Source organism: Antechinus flavipes, chromosome 4 (assembly GCF_016432865.1).
Source record: "Antechinus flavipes isolate AdamAnt ecotype Samford, QLD, Australia chromosome 4, AdamAnt_v2, whole genome shotgun sequence".
Lineage (NCBI taxonomy): Eukaryota > Metazoa > Chordata > Mammalia > Dasyuromorphia > Dasyuridae > Antechinus > Antechinus flavipes.
The window spans coordinates 384,596,629-384,614,679 of NC_067401.1; the positions used below are offsets into that span (position 1 = coordinate 384,596,629).

Genomic DNA, 18,051 nt, shown 5'->3' on the forward strand with positions numbered 1-18,051 from the left:
AAGGTGTTAATCTATCTCTGAGGTTTCTTCAGTCTCTAAATTCTAACTACTACTCCTAGATTCAGTGGGAAATGGGTTCTGGGATAACAAAATCTATGCAATCTAAAGAACTGATCCAAGGAGCCCCTTGGGGCCTTAGGTGTGAGAGGAGATTAGGGAGATGTGGATTGAAAAAAAAGACAAAGCTCCTGTTGATTACACACCAAGTCTTCAATGCTGTTTCTCCCTGGCTTGGCCATCTTAAGTGGCCTCTGCACTCATGAGCAAGTCCTTCTCAGCCAACCAACTGGGTGAACTGAGAAAATATGACCACCACAGAATCAAAGAGAACTAGGGGGTCATAAGGCACTGGAAATTTGCAAACCTATACAGAGAATTTCTTTAGAAAGCCTCCATCAGTGAAAGTTGCTTTCACCCCTTCAACCCCACCCCTGCCTTAAAGCTGAGGGCTAAGAACAGGAGGAACTGACTGGGAGATGGGAGCGGGGAGCTTAGTGATTCCTGACCCTCATTTGTGTCCCAGCCCTGCTCAGTTACCCAGGGGATGGACGGGGTGGATGGTAGGAGCCTGCTCACCCGGGAACCCTTTTCTTGAATCCCTCCCAATTCTGTATCAGGAACTCCAACGCTGCAGAAATGTACCACTCCCACCCCCACCTGGGAAGACAATTGCTGTCAGTCATCCCAGATGGGAGAGATTAGGGCTGTCAGAAAGGCTAGGGAAGGGATTTAGATTAGCCAGCAGGAAGAACTTTCTTCTCTGAGAGACACAGAACATCCTCTGGAGATGGGCAGGCCGGTTCTAGTCAGGGCCAGCTCGGTCTCCTCCTCCCAGGATCTTTCCCTAGAGACACCTGCCTGGATCGGGGTGGATCCACCTGCCCAGAAGCAGGCAAAGAGATAGAATGACCCCCCAAGAAGCCCGATCACCTGGGGAGACCTCTTTCTCTGCCTGCCCAGGCTTCCCAGCTCCAAAAATGCTGAGTGTAGATGTCACACTCATTGCTATTCCAGACAAGAGCTCTATTGATATTCAAGGAAACGCTCTGGTGTAGAATCTTCCTCTGGGAAGGGAGATGGGGAAGAGCTGTGTTTTCAGGTCTGTTCCTCCCCCTCCCCGTGGGAGTGGAGTCCTGGCCCAGCTTTTCTCCTCCCACCCCGAGGCGGCCTCCTCAACCTCTGAAGCTGGCCTTGATCTCTCCAGCCCTCCATGGCCACTCTTCCGCCCCCACCTTTTCCACTGTACACAAGGAGAGATGGGTGGGGGAGGGGGCCCCCGCAGAGCTGGTGGGCTCCCCCTCAGAATGCCCAGGGCTGCCTCTGGAGGGCGCTGGCAGTCCTGCCTCTTCCCGGAGGCTGCCACAGAGGGGGAGAGGGGGGCAAGAGAACAACATGGCAACAAGGTTTCAAACAGCAAATGCCTTTGTTGTGTTCAGCCCGTGATTATTATCCAAGCAACAGGCAAAGGCAGAGTGACAGAATGTTGGAGGCTTGAGGGGTGGGGGGAGTGAAGTGATAGAGGAGGATGGGCCCCGGAGCTGCAGGGGGAGCATGGTGGTACCCAAAGGGATCCTGGTTGTCTGGCAGGGCCTCCGGCTCTTCCCAGCTCTGTTTTCCTCTCTTCCACACAGCCCCTTCCCTCCCAGGACCTTGGACCGCATCCCAAATAGAGCTCGCAATAAGAACGTGGGCTTGTGTGTCCTTGGCGCCCTGATGCCAACATCGACTCCCTCTGGCCGAAGAGAGGCTGAGTCGGGCCTACCTCCCTGCCTTGGCCAGCCTGATAAGAGGCGGGCACTTCCTGCCCAGTCCCCCTCCCTTGGAACGAAGCATCCTGCCCGTGGCCGAGGAGGCTGGGCAGGAGGAACACTCCCTCTGTGCCAACTCCCCCCCCCCCCAGCCTCTTACTCAGCCCCACCATGGCCCATTCTATTCTTACGGAGGCTAGACAGTTGTCATCCTGATAGTTCACATTTGTGGAATGCCTACACAGCGCAGCTCACACTTACACACACATAATCTTACAAACGTTCTCCTGTCGGATTCTCACGACAAGCCCGTGAGCGAATAAATGTGACTGTCATTCTCACGTACAAATGAGGAACTGAGACTCAGACCCAGTCTCCTGCCTTCCCCTCTAGTGCTCACGCTGAACCATGCAGCCTCATTATATCTGTGTCCTGACCACATGGGCAGTGCCCACCAATGACACGTCACTATGTTACAGATGAATCGGAAACGGAGAACGGAGGGAGATAGCGTGACAAAGGAGGCGCGCAGCTACTAAGTGTGGGATCTGGGACTGGGACCAGCTCTTCTGATCCCCAAGCCCCTTTACTGTACCATGATAATAATAACCAAAAAAATCGCTTCCTATGTGCCCGGAGCGATGGCTAAGTGTTTTACCAATATTCTCTCATTTGATTTTCACAACAACCCTGGGAGGTAGGTATTATGCTCCTTTACAAATTGGGAAACGGAGGCAAATAGAGAATAAGTGACTATACAGGAAGTGTTTGAGACTGAATTTGAACTCTGTTCTATCCACTGTATTACCCAACTTGTTGCCTCTGGGCAAGTAAGTCATTCAGCCTTGCTGAAATTAATTTTCTCATGTGTAAAATGGCATTAATAATGATTAAATCACCAACCTCCCAGGGTTGTTACGAGAAACAAACTTTATATAACTTCAGATAACCTATAAGTAATATCAGCCCCTTTTCATAAGTCTAAATCCATTGGTTTTCTGGTACACCAGCCTGGCTGCCATGAATCCATGGGAAGTGGTGGGGATGGATGGTTTCAGGGTGAACGAGTGAGTAGAAAAGAATTAATGAAAGGGGAAAAAAATGATTGCTATGAAGTCCTGGGCCCACCACCACCTGGTATTAGAGCTGGAAAGGGCCTTAAAGATTATTTAATTCAAACTTTACATTTTAGAACTGCCAATATTAAGGCCCTCAGAGGATATTCAAGTTGCCATTACATCATGCAGCTAAAGAATTCTTCCTCTTTCCCGATTCTATCTTTGGAAATAGAATGGAAACCTCAAAAGCCTGAAGATTTCATTTTATTTTTCTTTTAAAAGTTCAGGGTCTTCCTGCTCCAAGTAGTAAGGGGGTGGTCCTCCCTAACCCCTTTCTCTTTCTAGCTCAGGAGATAAGGGAGGTAGGATGGTGAGATGTGGCATGGGAGTGTCAGGGTATGAGTGACCCTCGTGTGGTGGTGACCCTTGTATTTATACTTTACCACAGGCTGATTGCCCGGGAAATGGCGAAAATCCATGCCATCCATGCCAATGGCTGCCTGCCTAAACCTGGCCTGTGGCCCAAGATGTACAGCTATTTCACTCTTGTCAAGAATTCTTTCAATCCCAGGTAAAGAAAAATGCTGTGGTCAGGAATCCCTGTCCTGTCATACCCACATTAGGTCTGACTTAGACTCCTCACCTTGGAAGAGAAGTTAGAGTCTAAAACTCAAGAGAAAGGCATATATTCAGAACCTTAATTTCAGAGCTGGCAGGGATCTGACAGCCAGAGAGATTAAATGATTTATTTGCCTCAGGTCCCAGAGGTAGATAGTAAAGCCTCAGTGCACTCTCCTTCCCAGCTATTTTCCTTGTGTCTCCTTTGAATTCAGACTGTTTGCTTATCTTTTGCTAGGGGTGAGCTGATTGGAGAGACCAAGTTCATGTCAGGTTTTTGATTGATTGGCAGCTTAATTTTTTTTTATTTCTACAACACTTTTCTTTTCTAAGGTCTTTCACCCCTGAATGGTGAAATGCCATCTGGCCTCATGCCTTCTGAAAGAGAAAGTCAGGAAAGGGATCTCCTATTTTACCCAAGAGGAAAGAGAGGTGGTCAGGAGAATTTTGTTAAGGGACTTAATGTTACACACACTGAGTCAGTAATTGAATCCAGATCTCCTAGTGGGCTTTTTCCTCTCCTGTTTACCTGGATAAGGTCCTATGGCATCTATAACCTTTACCAGATTGCTTGTTGTCTTGGAGAGGGGGAAAATAAGGGAGGGAAGGAGAAAAAAATTAGAACTCAAAATCTTACAAAAATGAATGTTAAAAGAATGAGGAAGACCTAATAAATTTTGTTCTTATGAAAAAAAAATTATGACAATAGACTGGGGATGAGGTAGTCTTGGGATCCTGCAACCAGCAAGTCTGTTACCTTTCCTTTAGAACTTGTCTACCTGTACAGACTGATCAATCATCCCATTTCCAGGCTTTAGAGCCTATCTCAGACAGATGACTTAACTCTCTTCTCCTTTCCCATCTCTGGAGAAGGAACTGGCACCATCTATCTGTCATATTCCACCCTTTCACTAGGGTCCTTCAGCTTTTTTAATCCTTCACTGATTTTTCTAATCCATAATCCTGAGGCTCCTACTAATCCCCCCAAACCTGTTCTCCTCATAACTACCTCCTTACCACATGCTGAGAAAAAATAAAAGGGCTCTCTTTTCTTCCCAGAAAACAGCCCCCTTCTTTGTCTCTTCCCACATTTACATAGTTAAGGCTTACTAAGCCCTTTCCCTACAACAGCCCTATGAATTGGGTAGCATGAATGTTATTATCTCCATTTTACAGATGAGGAAATAGAGGGCCAAAGAGATATCTTGATAGTCCATGATCACACAGCTTGCAAATGATGGAAACTGGATTCTGAACCAGTCCTCTCAAGTTAATCTATCTAGGACCAGCTCTTTCCCCCCCCCCCCCACTGTACTCTATTACCTCTAATAGATAGCTCCCTGTCCAGTCACTGTGACTTCAGGCTCTTTGACCCAAAGGGACAAGGGAGAAGTGGGGGAGAAAGGATTATGCAAGTTGAAGAATCATTTCTTTCTACTGTGACTTTCTCCCAGTCTCCAACCAAGAGATCATCCACTTAATCATTAACAAGCATTTATTTAGGGACAGTTAGTGTTGGGTGGCCTTGACATGTCACTATTAGAAAAATTCTAACACCTCTCTCTCCTCTCTTGTCCTTATATGTTTCCTATTTCAAATGCCTTTCATCCTGCTAATGGGACACTGAGAAAGCCCTTCCCCTCCCCAGTGACCAGAAAATAATAATAATAGTAGGAGCAAATGATCAAAATAGTGCTTAAACATTTGCAAAGAGTTTTTATTCTTGAAACCATAGAATATCAATATTGCAACAGAACTTGGAGATTATTTATTCCATTCTTTTAAGCCCCCCCCCCTGAAATTTTAGATTGGTATCCAGAGAGGTTAAAATAAAAGAAAATTAAAAGCTTGAATTTTATTTTGGATGGAGTGAAGAACCTTTTCAACAGGAGAGTTACCTGATCAAAGTGGTGATATAGGAAGACTAATTTGGCCTTGGTGTGTAGGACACATTGGAAGGAATGAGAGAATGGAGGCAGGAAAATTAGCCAAGAAGCTATTCAATAGTTCAGAAGAGAACAGGTATGAAAGGTCTGAATTCAGTTCAATTAAACAAGCATTAATCAAGTTTCTTCTATGATTAAGGCATTGACCAGAATGCCCTGTGGGATACAGAAATAGAAAATCATTTAGGCCTCTTCTTGAAAAGTTAGTGAGAGGAGGACTACAAATAATACACAAAGAACTAGACACAGGTTGGGGATCAAGACAAGGGCAAAGGGGAGGGCCAGGTATCAGTCTGTGGAATTGAGCTAGAGAGGTGACAATGGTTACGAGCAGGAAGGGACTGATTTGAGAAACATCTCAGAGCTAGAATAAATACAGTGTAGTTACTAGCTAATGGGGGTGGGAAGAATAAAGGGAATGTGATTTGACTTGAATTGTTGAATCATGGTGTCTTGGGAAGAAGAGTGATTCTGCTAAAAACTTAAGAATTGAAGGGGAGGCTCTAGCTTGGGAAGGTGGGGAAGTTTAGCGTTTTGATTTGAAGATACCTTTACTTAGCTTTCCTAGGTTCCAAGATAATGACAGTTCTCATGACCTTGATGTGCTCCTTGGGATATTTCCAGTTCAGAAGTGCTTCTTTATCACCTTTGTAGCTTTTCTCTCTCTTTTGACCCTCTCAGTCCTATCCCTGGCTGCAAGAGTAATACTTTTCACTCAGTGTGTTATTGTGGTGATGGATACTAAAGTTTCCAGACCTACGATTCTCAAATAGATGTGAGAAGGTCTAGATGGAAGATGGTAGGCAATTGAGTCAGTGTTTCCGAATGCTCACCAGGGAAGAGGCAGGGCCAGCTCCTCCAGAGCTTCAATTCCTCCTTCAGTCTTCCAATGAGTGTAAGTGTGAGAATCAATGTTTGTATATTGATTTCAATAATGAGCCTATTGTTCTATATTTTAGAAGCTGATTGAGGCTCATGGGGGTTAGAATTGGAGTGAGGGTGGGGAGGCAAAGAGCAATAAAGACCTGATATCTTTGGATATGTGGTCCAGTGGCTTGCCCTCCTGGGGATGTGCCATCCTCAAAGGTCATTGAAAGGAGTCCAGAACATCAAGTCTCTAGATCCTCCTCCCTTTCCTCTTTTGCTCAATTGCCTTGGAAGAAAAAAAAACAAAACAGGCCCACAAATCAAAGAAAGACCATGTTTAGTCACACTCACCCAAGCCTCCTCCCCTTTACTGATTGGTTCACTCTGAACTTTGCTGGGACTGGGCCAAATATTTGGTTTTACACTGTACACAAACCAATGTGCTTTTCTAAGAGCCAGAGTCCAGACCATTCACACCATTTAAACCCAACCCAATCTCGAAATGATCTTAGGCAAACAGGAAAGAACTATTTAGATTATTCTGAAATTGACCCACTACATCCATCAGACCTAAGGGAATCTAAATGACATCTCTGTTCTTGTATCCCAAGAAGTGGTCAAGGATGGTTGTTTAGGTCTCTCTTATTTTAAAATAGGCAAGATAGATTAAATAACATCTAGGGTCCCTTTCAACTCTACCATGATTGAATATTCAACACATTCAATTCAATTTAACAAACATTTACTAATGACCTATCAGGAAGGTGCTGTGATAGGCATTAGAGAGAAAAAGGGTAAACAATGATAGTCTCTGTCTTCAAGGAGCTTATAATCTCCTGGGAAAGAATATGGCAAATATTCCAGAAAAATATATATGATGTGGCAAAAGAGAAATCCAAATGCCCTAGAAAAATCTGAGGTAAAAGAAAACACTTTTACCTGGGAGGAAGATGGAAGGCTTCCTGGAGGAGTTGGCATCTAAACTGAACCATTGAGGAAGAGAGAGAAGATTCTCTTCCCTCATGACTGATTCAACATGGAGCAGTATGGTTTTTGTTTTGTTCTTTTTTGCACTGCTGGAAGATGGTTATCATTATAACTAGGCTACCCTTGTCTCTGAGATATTTCTTCTTAGTGTTTTGAGAAATCCTTTTTCTTTTCCACCTTGTCACTATAGTCATTCTGTTCTTGGTTGGGTTTTGAAGGCTTGACTTTTTATTCCTAATTATTTTCCAGTAGATCTGCCTGTTCTCCTTCACATAATATGTAATATCTTAAATGTGCAGAACCCTTTATTATAGAGTATTTTCATATTTATTATCTCAATTGATCTTCATAATAAATCTATGAAGCAGGCAGGGGAGGTATTATTGCTCCCATTTTACAGATCAGGAAACTGAGCGCAGAAAAGTGAAATGACCGGCATAAAGACATATGACTGGTGACTGGTAGGGATGGGATTAGATTTCAGGTCTCTTGGGACTTAATTTAGTGATATTTCTATCCATTACACTACTTTCCTAATCCTCCCTCACACCTGACCTCACATCCTATTGAATCAGCCTTTCCCAGAGCATACCCAGTGTGGAAGTCCTCGAACAGGAAATGGCCTGGTTGAAGGAGCACCTTTCCCAGCTGGATTCTCCCATAGTGTTTTGCCATAATGACCTGCTTTGCAAGAACATCATCTATAATGAAAAGAAAGGTGGGCGCATCTCTGTCCTGTTGTTTTTGGAGTGGGAGGGAGTCATTGAAAGAAGACAGAGGTGGCTTGGTAGCAGAAATATTAGGGAAGGCTGTTCTACCACAGAAGTAAAAGCGAGAGCTCTCAGCCAGGTGCCTGGGCCATGGTAAGCAAGGCATCCTGTCTCTGTCTCTTTCCATTCTATGTCTTGACACATTCTCTTCCACTCCATTTAAAGGAAAATGGCACATTCTCTTCCTCTCCTCTTCTCCCTCTTATTCCTTTTCTCTACTCCCTATCATCCTCTCCTACCCCTTTTTTCTCCTCCCCCTTTCCCACTCTCCTTTTTTTTTTTTACCCCCTCTCTCTCCCTCAGCCTCTTTGTTCACAAAGGAGTCTAATATGGGTTGGACTAGATATTTCCCGAGGTCCTTTTTGATTCTAAAATGTTTTAATTTTGAAGTCATCTTATCTATTCCCCTGCCTCCAAGCATATGCCTCCAGAGAAAAAAAATCCCTCACTTTTCTAATATAAACCCCATCCCTGTAAGGACAGAGATTATTTCTAATCTTAGTCATGCCAAGTGTTTTTTTAAGTGTGGAATGTTAGGGGGAATCATAGAATCATAAATCTAAGGCTGGATGGAACATCAGAAGCAATCAAATCCAACTCTTTCCTTTTATAGATAAGAAAGCCAAGGCACAGGACAGTCAACATTTGCTCAAAGTCACATTGGTAGTAAGCATCAGGCAGGATTTGAATCCAGGTCTCTGACTCTGGTTCTTTTCAGTGTGGAGGAAGGGACTTCTGGATCTAGAGAGAAAGGGAGAAATGGAACCTCTATTAGAGGGGCAATGGAAGGGGAGCCAGAGGACAGGGAAAGAATCAGTGTATAAAGACTATGTCCCCTATCTCTCCCCAGACTAGGGCCCAGGGTATGTAGTAATATCCATTCCGAGCATTTTTTTAAAAAGATCTCCTTACCCCTTCCTGAATCTTATCACTTCTCCCATGTTTCCCTTGTTGCAGGTCATGTCAGATTCATAGACTATGAATATGCTGGCTACAATTACCAAGCCTTTGACATTGGCAACCACTTCAATGAGTTTGCAGGTAAGTGAGCAATCATCCATTAGAGTCTGTCAGAACGCAACTGCCTGGGATATAGCACTGTGTGAGTGTGTAGGTGCAGGTGCAACAAGGGATACTTTTTCAGTATAATTTTGTAGACATTGTATTCCATAAAATATATCTCTATAGAATTTAGGTCTTTATTTTGCTATAAATTAAGGTACATTGTTACAGTGAAAATTAAAAGCTTCCTGTAAACAATCTCACAGGAAGGGATTGAGATGCAAAAATGCCTTGATCCAAAGCTGTTGGCCCCATCATTTACTCCATGTCCAAAGCCCTCTCTCTATGCAGAATCCAACAATACACATTTAGAGTCCTGACCCCACTTCCCTTCTCACTCTGATGAGAGAAGCTCAATTCCTATTTCCAGGGAGCTACCAGTATAATGGGGAACACCGGACACTCACCCAGGACACAGATATTATGATGATGAGATCCAAGATGTGATCATCCCAGGGGGCAGATAAAGTGAAATGAAGATGTAGGTCAGGGGAGTTAAGTAAATTGATGAATTGGAAGGTCAGGACATTTGAAGTAACATCATTGTGTACAGGGAAGTCTGCAAATAGGAGGGCAAGAATTAAAGTAGTTTAATGAATCAAGTACTGATATCCTTGAGAATGGGGAGTTATGTGGTTTATTTGGTGTGTGTATATATGTGTATGTGTGTGTATCTTTAAAGGATGCCTTATTGCTTGCATCTTGAAATATGTCTCCAGAACTGTCACCAAGTATAAATTGAGTTCAGCTCCTAGGGACTTGATCACTATTGTTATCATTTGCCTCAATTTGAGCCCTCGATACTATAAGATATTTCCCAGGTAATGGATACCCCTAAGCAAAGATACTTCATGGTGCCCGTGGTATGAGAGGCCCCACCAATCTGGGAACTTGTAGACTGTAGGCTAAGTGTTTGCTCCACAAGTAAAGTATCCTGATGTGTCTCTGGACTGTCACTCAGTGAGATCAGTCTAATACAGCTATTCATGGATCTGTCCAGCATGTGCTGCTCCCTCCATCAGCCCATTATTTCTCTAGCTCCCGTTGTTTGCAATGATGAGCCATGAAAATTGACTTCATTGCTCTAATAACCACACTATGCTCAGTCAGTCAGCAAACATTTATTAAAACCTTTACTATGTTCCAGGTAATGTGAGCATGGGGGACATAAAAATAAAAAAAAGCAAAGACAGTCCCTATCTTCAAAGAATGTACATTCTAATAGGGGAGACACCATGTAAATAACCAAAAACATGGAGATAATATATCTAGCAAGTGAAGGTAATTATGGGAGAGAACTTGGTCTATATTATTTTTATTTGCTATTTAATTTTATTTTTTTAGCATTCTTTTTTAAAATTCTGAGTTCTAAATTCTCTCCCTCCCTTTAGTCCCTACCCCATCCATTGAGAAGACAAATGCTTTTGATAACCATTATACATTGTACGCTATCTTATGACTGATAAACTTCCTCTACCTCCCTGTGCAAGGAAAGAATCTAGTTACCTTTCATCTTTATCCACTTTAGCCCTATCTCTCCACTATTTGTTCCTTTAAACCTTCACTAACAGATTGCTGATAAACTCCTCTTAGATCTCTTTGTGTCTTTACAACTATTGGTAGCCATGATCACTGAGCAGAAGGCCCACTATCCCTCTCCAGTTCTAGGTACCATCACATCCAGTGGGCTAAAAAGAAGAGGCAGCAACAAATTTCTTGTTACCACTCCAAATCCCTGACCACCATTCTTCAGCATCCTCTCTTTCTTTAAGGTTCATTCCATTTGTCTTTATCACCCTATATTCAGTTAATTTCCTGGCTCATTCTCTCTCCAATGAATCAATAAGCTTTTATTAAGCACTTACTATTCCAGCATTAGACCCTAGAGATACAAAGTTTCTCTGCTCTCAGGAAACTTGCATTCCATCAGGAGAGACTGTGTATACTACACACACACACACACACACACACACACACACACACACACACACACATAAACCACATACTTTTTCTTTTCTTTTTAATTAATTAATATTTTTTATAATAACTTTTTATTGACAGAACCCATGACAGGGTAGTTTTTTTTTTTTTTACAACATTATCCCTTGCATTCACTTCTGTTCCAATTTTTCTCTCCCTCCCTCTAGTCCCTACCCCATCCATTGAGAAGACAAATGCTTTTGATAACCATTATACATTGTACGCTATCTTATGACTGATAAACTTCCTCTACCTCCCTGTGCAAGGGAAGAATCTAGTTACCTTTCATCTTTATCCACTTTAGCCCTATCTCTCCACTATTTGTTCCTTTATACCTTCACTAACAGATTGCTGATAAACTCCTCTTAGATCTCTTTGTGTCTTTACAACTATTGGTAGCCATGATCACTGAGCAGAAGGCCCACTATCCCTCTCCAGTTCTAGGTACCATCACATCCAGTGGGCTAAAAAGAAGAGGCAGCAACAAATTTCTTGTTACCACTCCAAATCCCTGACCACCATTCTTCAGCATCCTCTCTTTCTTTAAGGTTCATTCCATTTGTCTTTATCACCCTATATTCAGTTAATTTCCTGGCTCATTCTCTCTCCAATGAATCAATAAGCTTTTATTAAGCACTTACTATTCCAGCATTAGACCCTAGAGATACAAAGTTTCTCTGCTCTCAGGAAACTTGCATTCCATCAGGAGAGACTGTGTATACTACACACACACACACACACACACACACACACACACACACACACACACACATAAACCACATACTTTTTCTTTTCTTTTTAATTAATTAATATTTTTTATAATAACTTTTTATTGACAGAACCCATGACAGGGTAGTTTTTTTTTTTTTTTACAACATTATCCCTTGAATTCACTTCTGTTCCAATTTTTCTCCTCCCTCCCTCCCTCCACCCCCTCCCCTAGATGGCAAGCATTCCTATATATGATAAATATGTTGCACATGCTTTTTATTTTTAAGGACATCAGTACTTGACTACTTTTTTCTACTCTAATTTTTACCCTCATATTTAGAGATTTCTCTATGCACGGTAATGTTACTTCAAATGTCCTGACCTTCCAATTCATCAATTTACTTAGCTCCCTTGACCTATATCTTCATTTCACTTCATCTGCCCCCTCCTGGGATGATCACATTTTGGATCTCACCATTGCCCCAAACTATCTTACTTGCATGATGGCAAACATCGAAATTTCTCTTGCTGTTTGTAATCTCTTATCCTCTTATCCCTCCTTCTGTTTAATTTCTCCTCAATCTAACCTTCACCCTCATTTGGACCCCAAATCTCTCCACTCTCCTTCTTTCCCCATACTTCCATTCATCAGTTCTTTTCTGGATTCACTTTGATCTCTTCACAGTCTTGCTCTAAATTGACCAGTTCAATTCATACTCCTTCCTCCAACTCCTAGAAGTTTCATCCTATAAGCAATCATATCTTGACAAATATATCATTTCTTTTCTCTTCGCTCTTAGCAAAAGACCTCACCACCTCTTTTACCAAGAAAATTGAGGACATCTGCCATAAGCTCCAGCTTATCCCCTGCTTGACCTGTATGTTATGCCCCATTCTGTCCTCCTTTGCCTCAGTCATTGAAGAAGAGATGTCCTTTCTGTTTTCTAAAACCAACTCCTTTATCCATACTGTCAGTGACATCTTTTCTCTCCTATTTGCTCCAGGAGCTTCTATCTTTTCAATCATCTCCTTTTTACCTCTTCAATCTCTCCTAAAGAGATTTCTTTGCCTTAATTTTATTAAAAGTGCCTCTTTCCTTGCCAGCCACATGCATGCCCGGGTCCAACCCACTCCCCTCAAATTCCCCTCTGACACTGGATGCCCCAGTTTTTGCTTCAAGATTCTCAATGATGGGAAACCCACTCCCTCCCAAGACAACCTATTCTCATTTTTGGACAGCTCTGTTGGGAGTTTTTTCCCCGACATCAAACCTAAATTTGTCCCTTTCAAACGTTCTTTGCTCCTGGTTCTGACTTCTAGAATCTTACAGAGCAAGCCTAATCCTTCTTTCACATGACAGTCTTTCAAATATTCAAAAACTCTCATATGCCCTGCCTTCTTGCCTCCACTGTATCCTCTCCCCACAGTCTTCCCTTCTTCAGATGAAACATCCTCAGTTCTTTAGACCAATCTACAAATGATATGAATTCAAGACCATTCATCATCCTTGTTTTCCTCTATCCAGGACACTCTTTAGTTTATCAATGTCTGTCTTAAACTGAAACACCCAGAATTAAATATAATAAGGGTAGAAAAAAGGAATAAAAATTTACATAGTGCCCACTATGTGCCAGGTACAGGGCTAGCATTCTTTTTTTTAACAAATGTTTCATTTGATCTTTATGACAACTTGTGAGAGGCTCATTATTCTCTCCACTTTACAGTTGAGACAACTGAGCTAGAGGTTTAGTGACTTGTTTAGGGTAACACACAGCTAGTTAGTGTTTGAGGTTGCATTTGAATTCAGGACTTCCTGATCCCAGACCTAGAGTTCTACCCACTGGTGCCACCAACTAACATATGGCAGATACAGGAGAACTATCACTTCCCAATTCCTGAAAGTTATGCTTCTTCTAATATCACTCAAGAGCACATTAGTTGCCCCCCCTTCCAGATTATACTACAGACTCATTGAACTTAAAATCTACCAGATCCCCATATATTAAAAAAATTATGCCTTCACTATTCTTTACTTAGGAAGTTGATTTTTTGAACCCCAATATAAGTTTTTACATATTTTCCTATTGATTACCATCTTATGAGATTCTATAATCTATCCTATTCAGATCTTTTGAAATCTAACTGTCTTCCAGTATTAACTAGCCCTTCTGGCTTTTTGTCATTTACAAAGGAGTATATCATCTGTGTCATTTTCCAAGTTACATTAAAATAGTACAGGATCAAGCGTAAATTCCTGGCTCACTCTATTACAAATTGCCTGCCAAGCTGACTTGTTCAGTCATTTTCAGTCATGTCTAAATCTTTGTGACCCAGTTTTAGGTTTTGTTGGCAAAGATCCTTAAGTGGTTTGTCATTATCTTCTCCTGCTCATTTTATAGATGAGGCAAATGGAGTTAAGTGACTTGCCCAGCATCACATAACTAGTAAGTATCTGAGGCTGAATTTGAACTCGGGTCATCTTTTCCATAAGAATAATATGAGATTCTTTATCAGATGCTCTTCTAAAATCTATGTAAATTCTAGCTTCAGCATTCACTAATCCAACAACTTTTATTAGCCCTGTGAGAAAAAAAAAAAAGAAAAGGAGATCAATCAACAATATTAAGTGCCTACTATGTACTGATCATTATGCTAAGTGCTAGATCAGCTTGATATGATCTGTTCTCTCAGAATCCTTGCCAGCACTGTATAATCACTTCTTCCTTTTCTAGACATTCAGTTACCATTTTTTAAAAAAATGATCCATTCTATAAAGTCTCTGGAAATCAAAGCCATGCTCATTAGCCAGCAGTTGGATTACTCCTTTTTTGTTTTCCACCATTTTTTTTTTATTACTGACTCAGCCACCACACCCACTACTGTTTTTAGTACCTGAGGATAGAGTTCACTTGGGCACGACAGCTAGAATTACTTATCTCAATATCAACTGTTAACTATGTTTTTTTACCCCCCTGGCCTTTCTAGTTCAAAAGTCATTTTCCTTGACAGAGAAAACAGAAACAGAACAGTGATGGAGGAGCTCATCCTTTTTTTGCCTTGTTAAGTCTTATTGACTCATCTGCTCCAAGCATCTTTTCCCTTTCATTCTTCTCTTTTCCTCAAAATATTTTTTTTAACTTTCTTTTTTTATAATCTTCCATTCACTCTAAGCTTTAGAACTTCTGGCACTATTTTTCGGGATCATGCCATGGTTCTGGTACTCATCTTCTCTAGCTGACAGTGCATCTCTCCCCCTTTTTATTTAAAAATTCTTAGAATCATCTCTATGGGTTGCCTCCATTTCTTCCCCTTATACTCATTTCTCTACCTCAGGAAGCTAGATGGTCCAATGAATGGAATGCTGGGTCTAGACTCAGGAAGTTCAGATTTGGCCTCAGATATTTAAGAGTGTCATTTATCCTTTGATTGCCTCAGTTTCTTTAGCTAAAAAAATGGAGATCATTAAAGTACCTACCCATCAAATGAGGATAATTTGATTTTATATTTATAAAGTTCTTAGTACAATGCCTGTCAGTTAATTAAGGTTTCCTTCTGCCTTCCTTCCTTCTTTTCCTTTCTTTTATTCTCTCTCCTTTCTTTTCTGCCTTTTCTCCTTTTCCTCTCCCCCTTCCTTCCTCTCCCTCATTAAAAAAATGTCTCAATTATAGCCCTTCTGCTTCCTGACCTTTTGATACCATTGACTATCTTCTCCTCCCTCTGTCTTGGCCATTCCTCCTTCCTGGTTTCCCCTTACCTTTCTGAACTCTTCTCAGTATCTTTTGCTGAATTATTATCCACTTTGAATTCCAAGTGTTGTGCGGTTCTGGAGTTCCTTCTCTTTAAAGATTTAGGTTTTCTGTGTATGGAGTTTTTGGGGAGGACTAACCCCTCTGATGTGAGGGCTTGCTGAATCCTTTTCAGGACTGCTTATCCACTTTTGGTTTCCATCTTCACTCAGTTCTAACCTGTGACTCTCAGAAATTGTAGCATGTAAAACTTTCTCAAAAGATGGGCTAAACAAGGTAATCCATCCATGAGTTAGAGGAGGATGTCTACCCCAAGTACATGAAGATTTACCCTAGCAGAATGCGCAGATAAGGAAAAGATTTGTTCTAATGGTCCCAAAGGAGGGTGAAGGCAGGTATTGTGGATCACTTAGAGTTGGTCAGACATCAAAAATGCCAAGGTCATCCATTGTATCCCAGGTCATGGCAGGTCATTTTGTCTTTTGTCCTGCCTTTTATGACTCTTGAAGAAAGAGTAAGGCTGACAACTTTGTGTAGCTCTACCTCACTTAAATCTGATTCATGGGCAAGTCAAGACATCACCCATGCCATTGTATGCTATTGGTCCTCCTTGAAAACAAAGGATGAACAGCAAGTAACACATTTTCTGTCTGTGTTCTCAACAGCTACCATGAAATCTATTATCATTGCTGTACAGATTATACTTAGCTCAATGTATTTGGGCCTAATCATTTTCTTAAACTTCAGGTCTACACCACCAATTGCCTTCTGGACAGAATCTTTATCTAGATGTCCCATAATTGTCTCACATTTAGTATGTCTAAAATGAATCTTGTTATATTTTCATCCTTTATATCCTCCCTTCTTCAAACTTTCCTGTGGACGTACATCAATCCTTCTGCTCCCCAAGGATGACAACTTTAGAGTCATCCTCGAGGCTATTCTCACTCTCGTCTCCCAGTCTAGTCAGTTGCCAAGTTTTATCACGTCTTCTTTAATAATTGTCCCTTTTCTTTTCACTCACAAGGCTGTGATTCTAGTTAATGAAGACCACTATAAGAGAATCTTAATGGATCACTCTTCTTCCTCATTCTTCTTCTTCTAATCCACCATAATCTAATGGAATCATAGAGCTTCCAAATTAATATTCTCAAGGCAAGGTCTGACTTAGGGCTCACTTACTCAAAAATCTTCAGAAGCTCCCAATTACCTCTTAAATAAAAAGACATACTACCAAATCTCTTCATGATATGTCTTATTACCTTTATAGACAATACAGATTGCCCCCCTTTCTACATTCTAGCCAAGTTGACCCACTAGTTGTTCTTCAAAGTGAATATATCATATCCAGGTTCTTTGCTTTTGCCCAGGCAGTCTTCCATGCCCAGAATATATTCCCTTCTTTTATTTTATCCCTTAGAATCCTTTGCTTCCTTCAAGGTTTAACTCAGGGATTACTTCTTCATTCAAGCTTCTCTTAATTCTCCCAATTATTTATGCTTTCCCCTCCTCAAATGACCTTGTATTTCCTTATCTGTATCCATGTTGTTGCCCTCCAATAGAAAATATGTTCCCCAAAGGCAGGGACTGTTTCTTTTTCTTCTATATATTTCTAGTATCCATTATGTACCTTTTGAAAAATCTGTTGAATGTAATTGAAGGAAAAGAGCCTGGAGTCAAAACTGGAGAATTTAAGGAAATTGATTTAGAATTGTGGAAGAGGATGAGGTTTTGTATAGGTCACAGGGATAGCAAAGCCAAGAAAAGGCAACATGTGGAAAAAACAAATAGTAAGTTTTTTAGTTTTTTTGCCAAAATGGAGTTATTGTTGTCAGGGGAGTAAAGGACAATGAGATGAGAATGTAAGGATGTAGCATGTAATAGTGCAAAGTGAGAGGACTGGGATTCAAATCCCATCTCTTCTACTACCTGGGCAAGTCCCTTCACTTCCCTGTGCCTCAGTTTCTTTATCTGGAAAATGAGGGGATTTGGATCCGGTGACGTCTGAGGTTCTTTTCAACTCTAGAGACATGGTCCGATGATTCTGTGACAGGGTCTTGAAATTATTCTGAAATTTAGGGTCCTTTTCCTGTTTTGTGATACATTAAACCTAGAGGCTTCATTGTGAACCCTTTCCAGATCTCTGTGGCTCTCCTTGCCTGTGATAGAGAAAGAATGGTAGAAGAGAGGGGAAGGAACACTTTTGTGGCTTTTCCTCCCAATGCTACTTTTCCAGCCTTGATCAGCTGCCCTCAGAATGAAGTTAGTGCCTGTCTTTTGGTCCAATTGACTGATATCTATTAGGGAGGCAGGATGGGGTGGTGGAAAAAGCTCTGGCTCTCAGGAAAAATAACCTGGGTTTTATGTGCCACCTCAATGCTTAGTACTCGTTCACTTTTGACAAATCACTCCTCATCTGCAAAGTCCAGGGTCATACTAGATAACCTCTGGGGTCCCTTTCAACTCTACATTTAGGAGACTAACAGAACCATGGCATGAGAGTATCTGATTTTCACAGCTTGTTGAGGGAGCAGGATGAGATGATATCGAAAGTATTT

General features: G+C 41.5%; 1 protein-coding gene across 2 annotated transcripts in view; it reads left to right on the forward strand.

Moving 5' to 3' along the window:
- The window catches only part of ETNK2 (ethanolamine kinase 2), a 31,698-nt gene that overhangs the window by 4,456 nt on the left and 9,191 nt on the right, over positions 1 to 18,051 (forward strand). For both annotated transcript variants that reach the window (XM_051998568.1, XM_051998567.1), the window contains exons 3-5: positions 3,255 to 3,377; positions 7,800 to 7,942; positions 8,952 to 9,035. In XM_051998568.1, the coding sequence (XP_051854528.1) occupies positions 3,255 to 3,377; positions 7,800 to 7,942; positions 8,952 to 9,035 (350 nt within the window). The remainder of the gene's footprint in view (positions 1 to 3,254; positions 3,378 to 7,799; positions 7,943 to 8,951; positions 9,036 to 18,051) is intronic.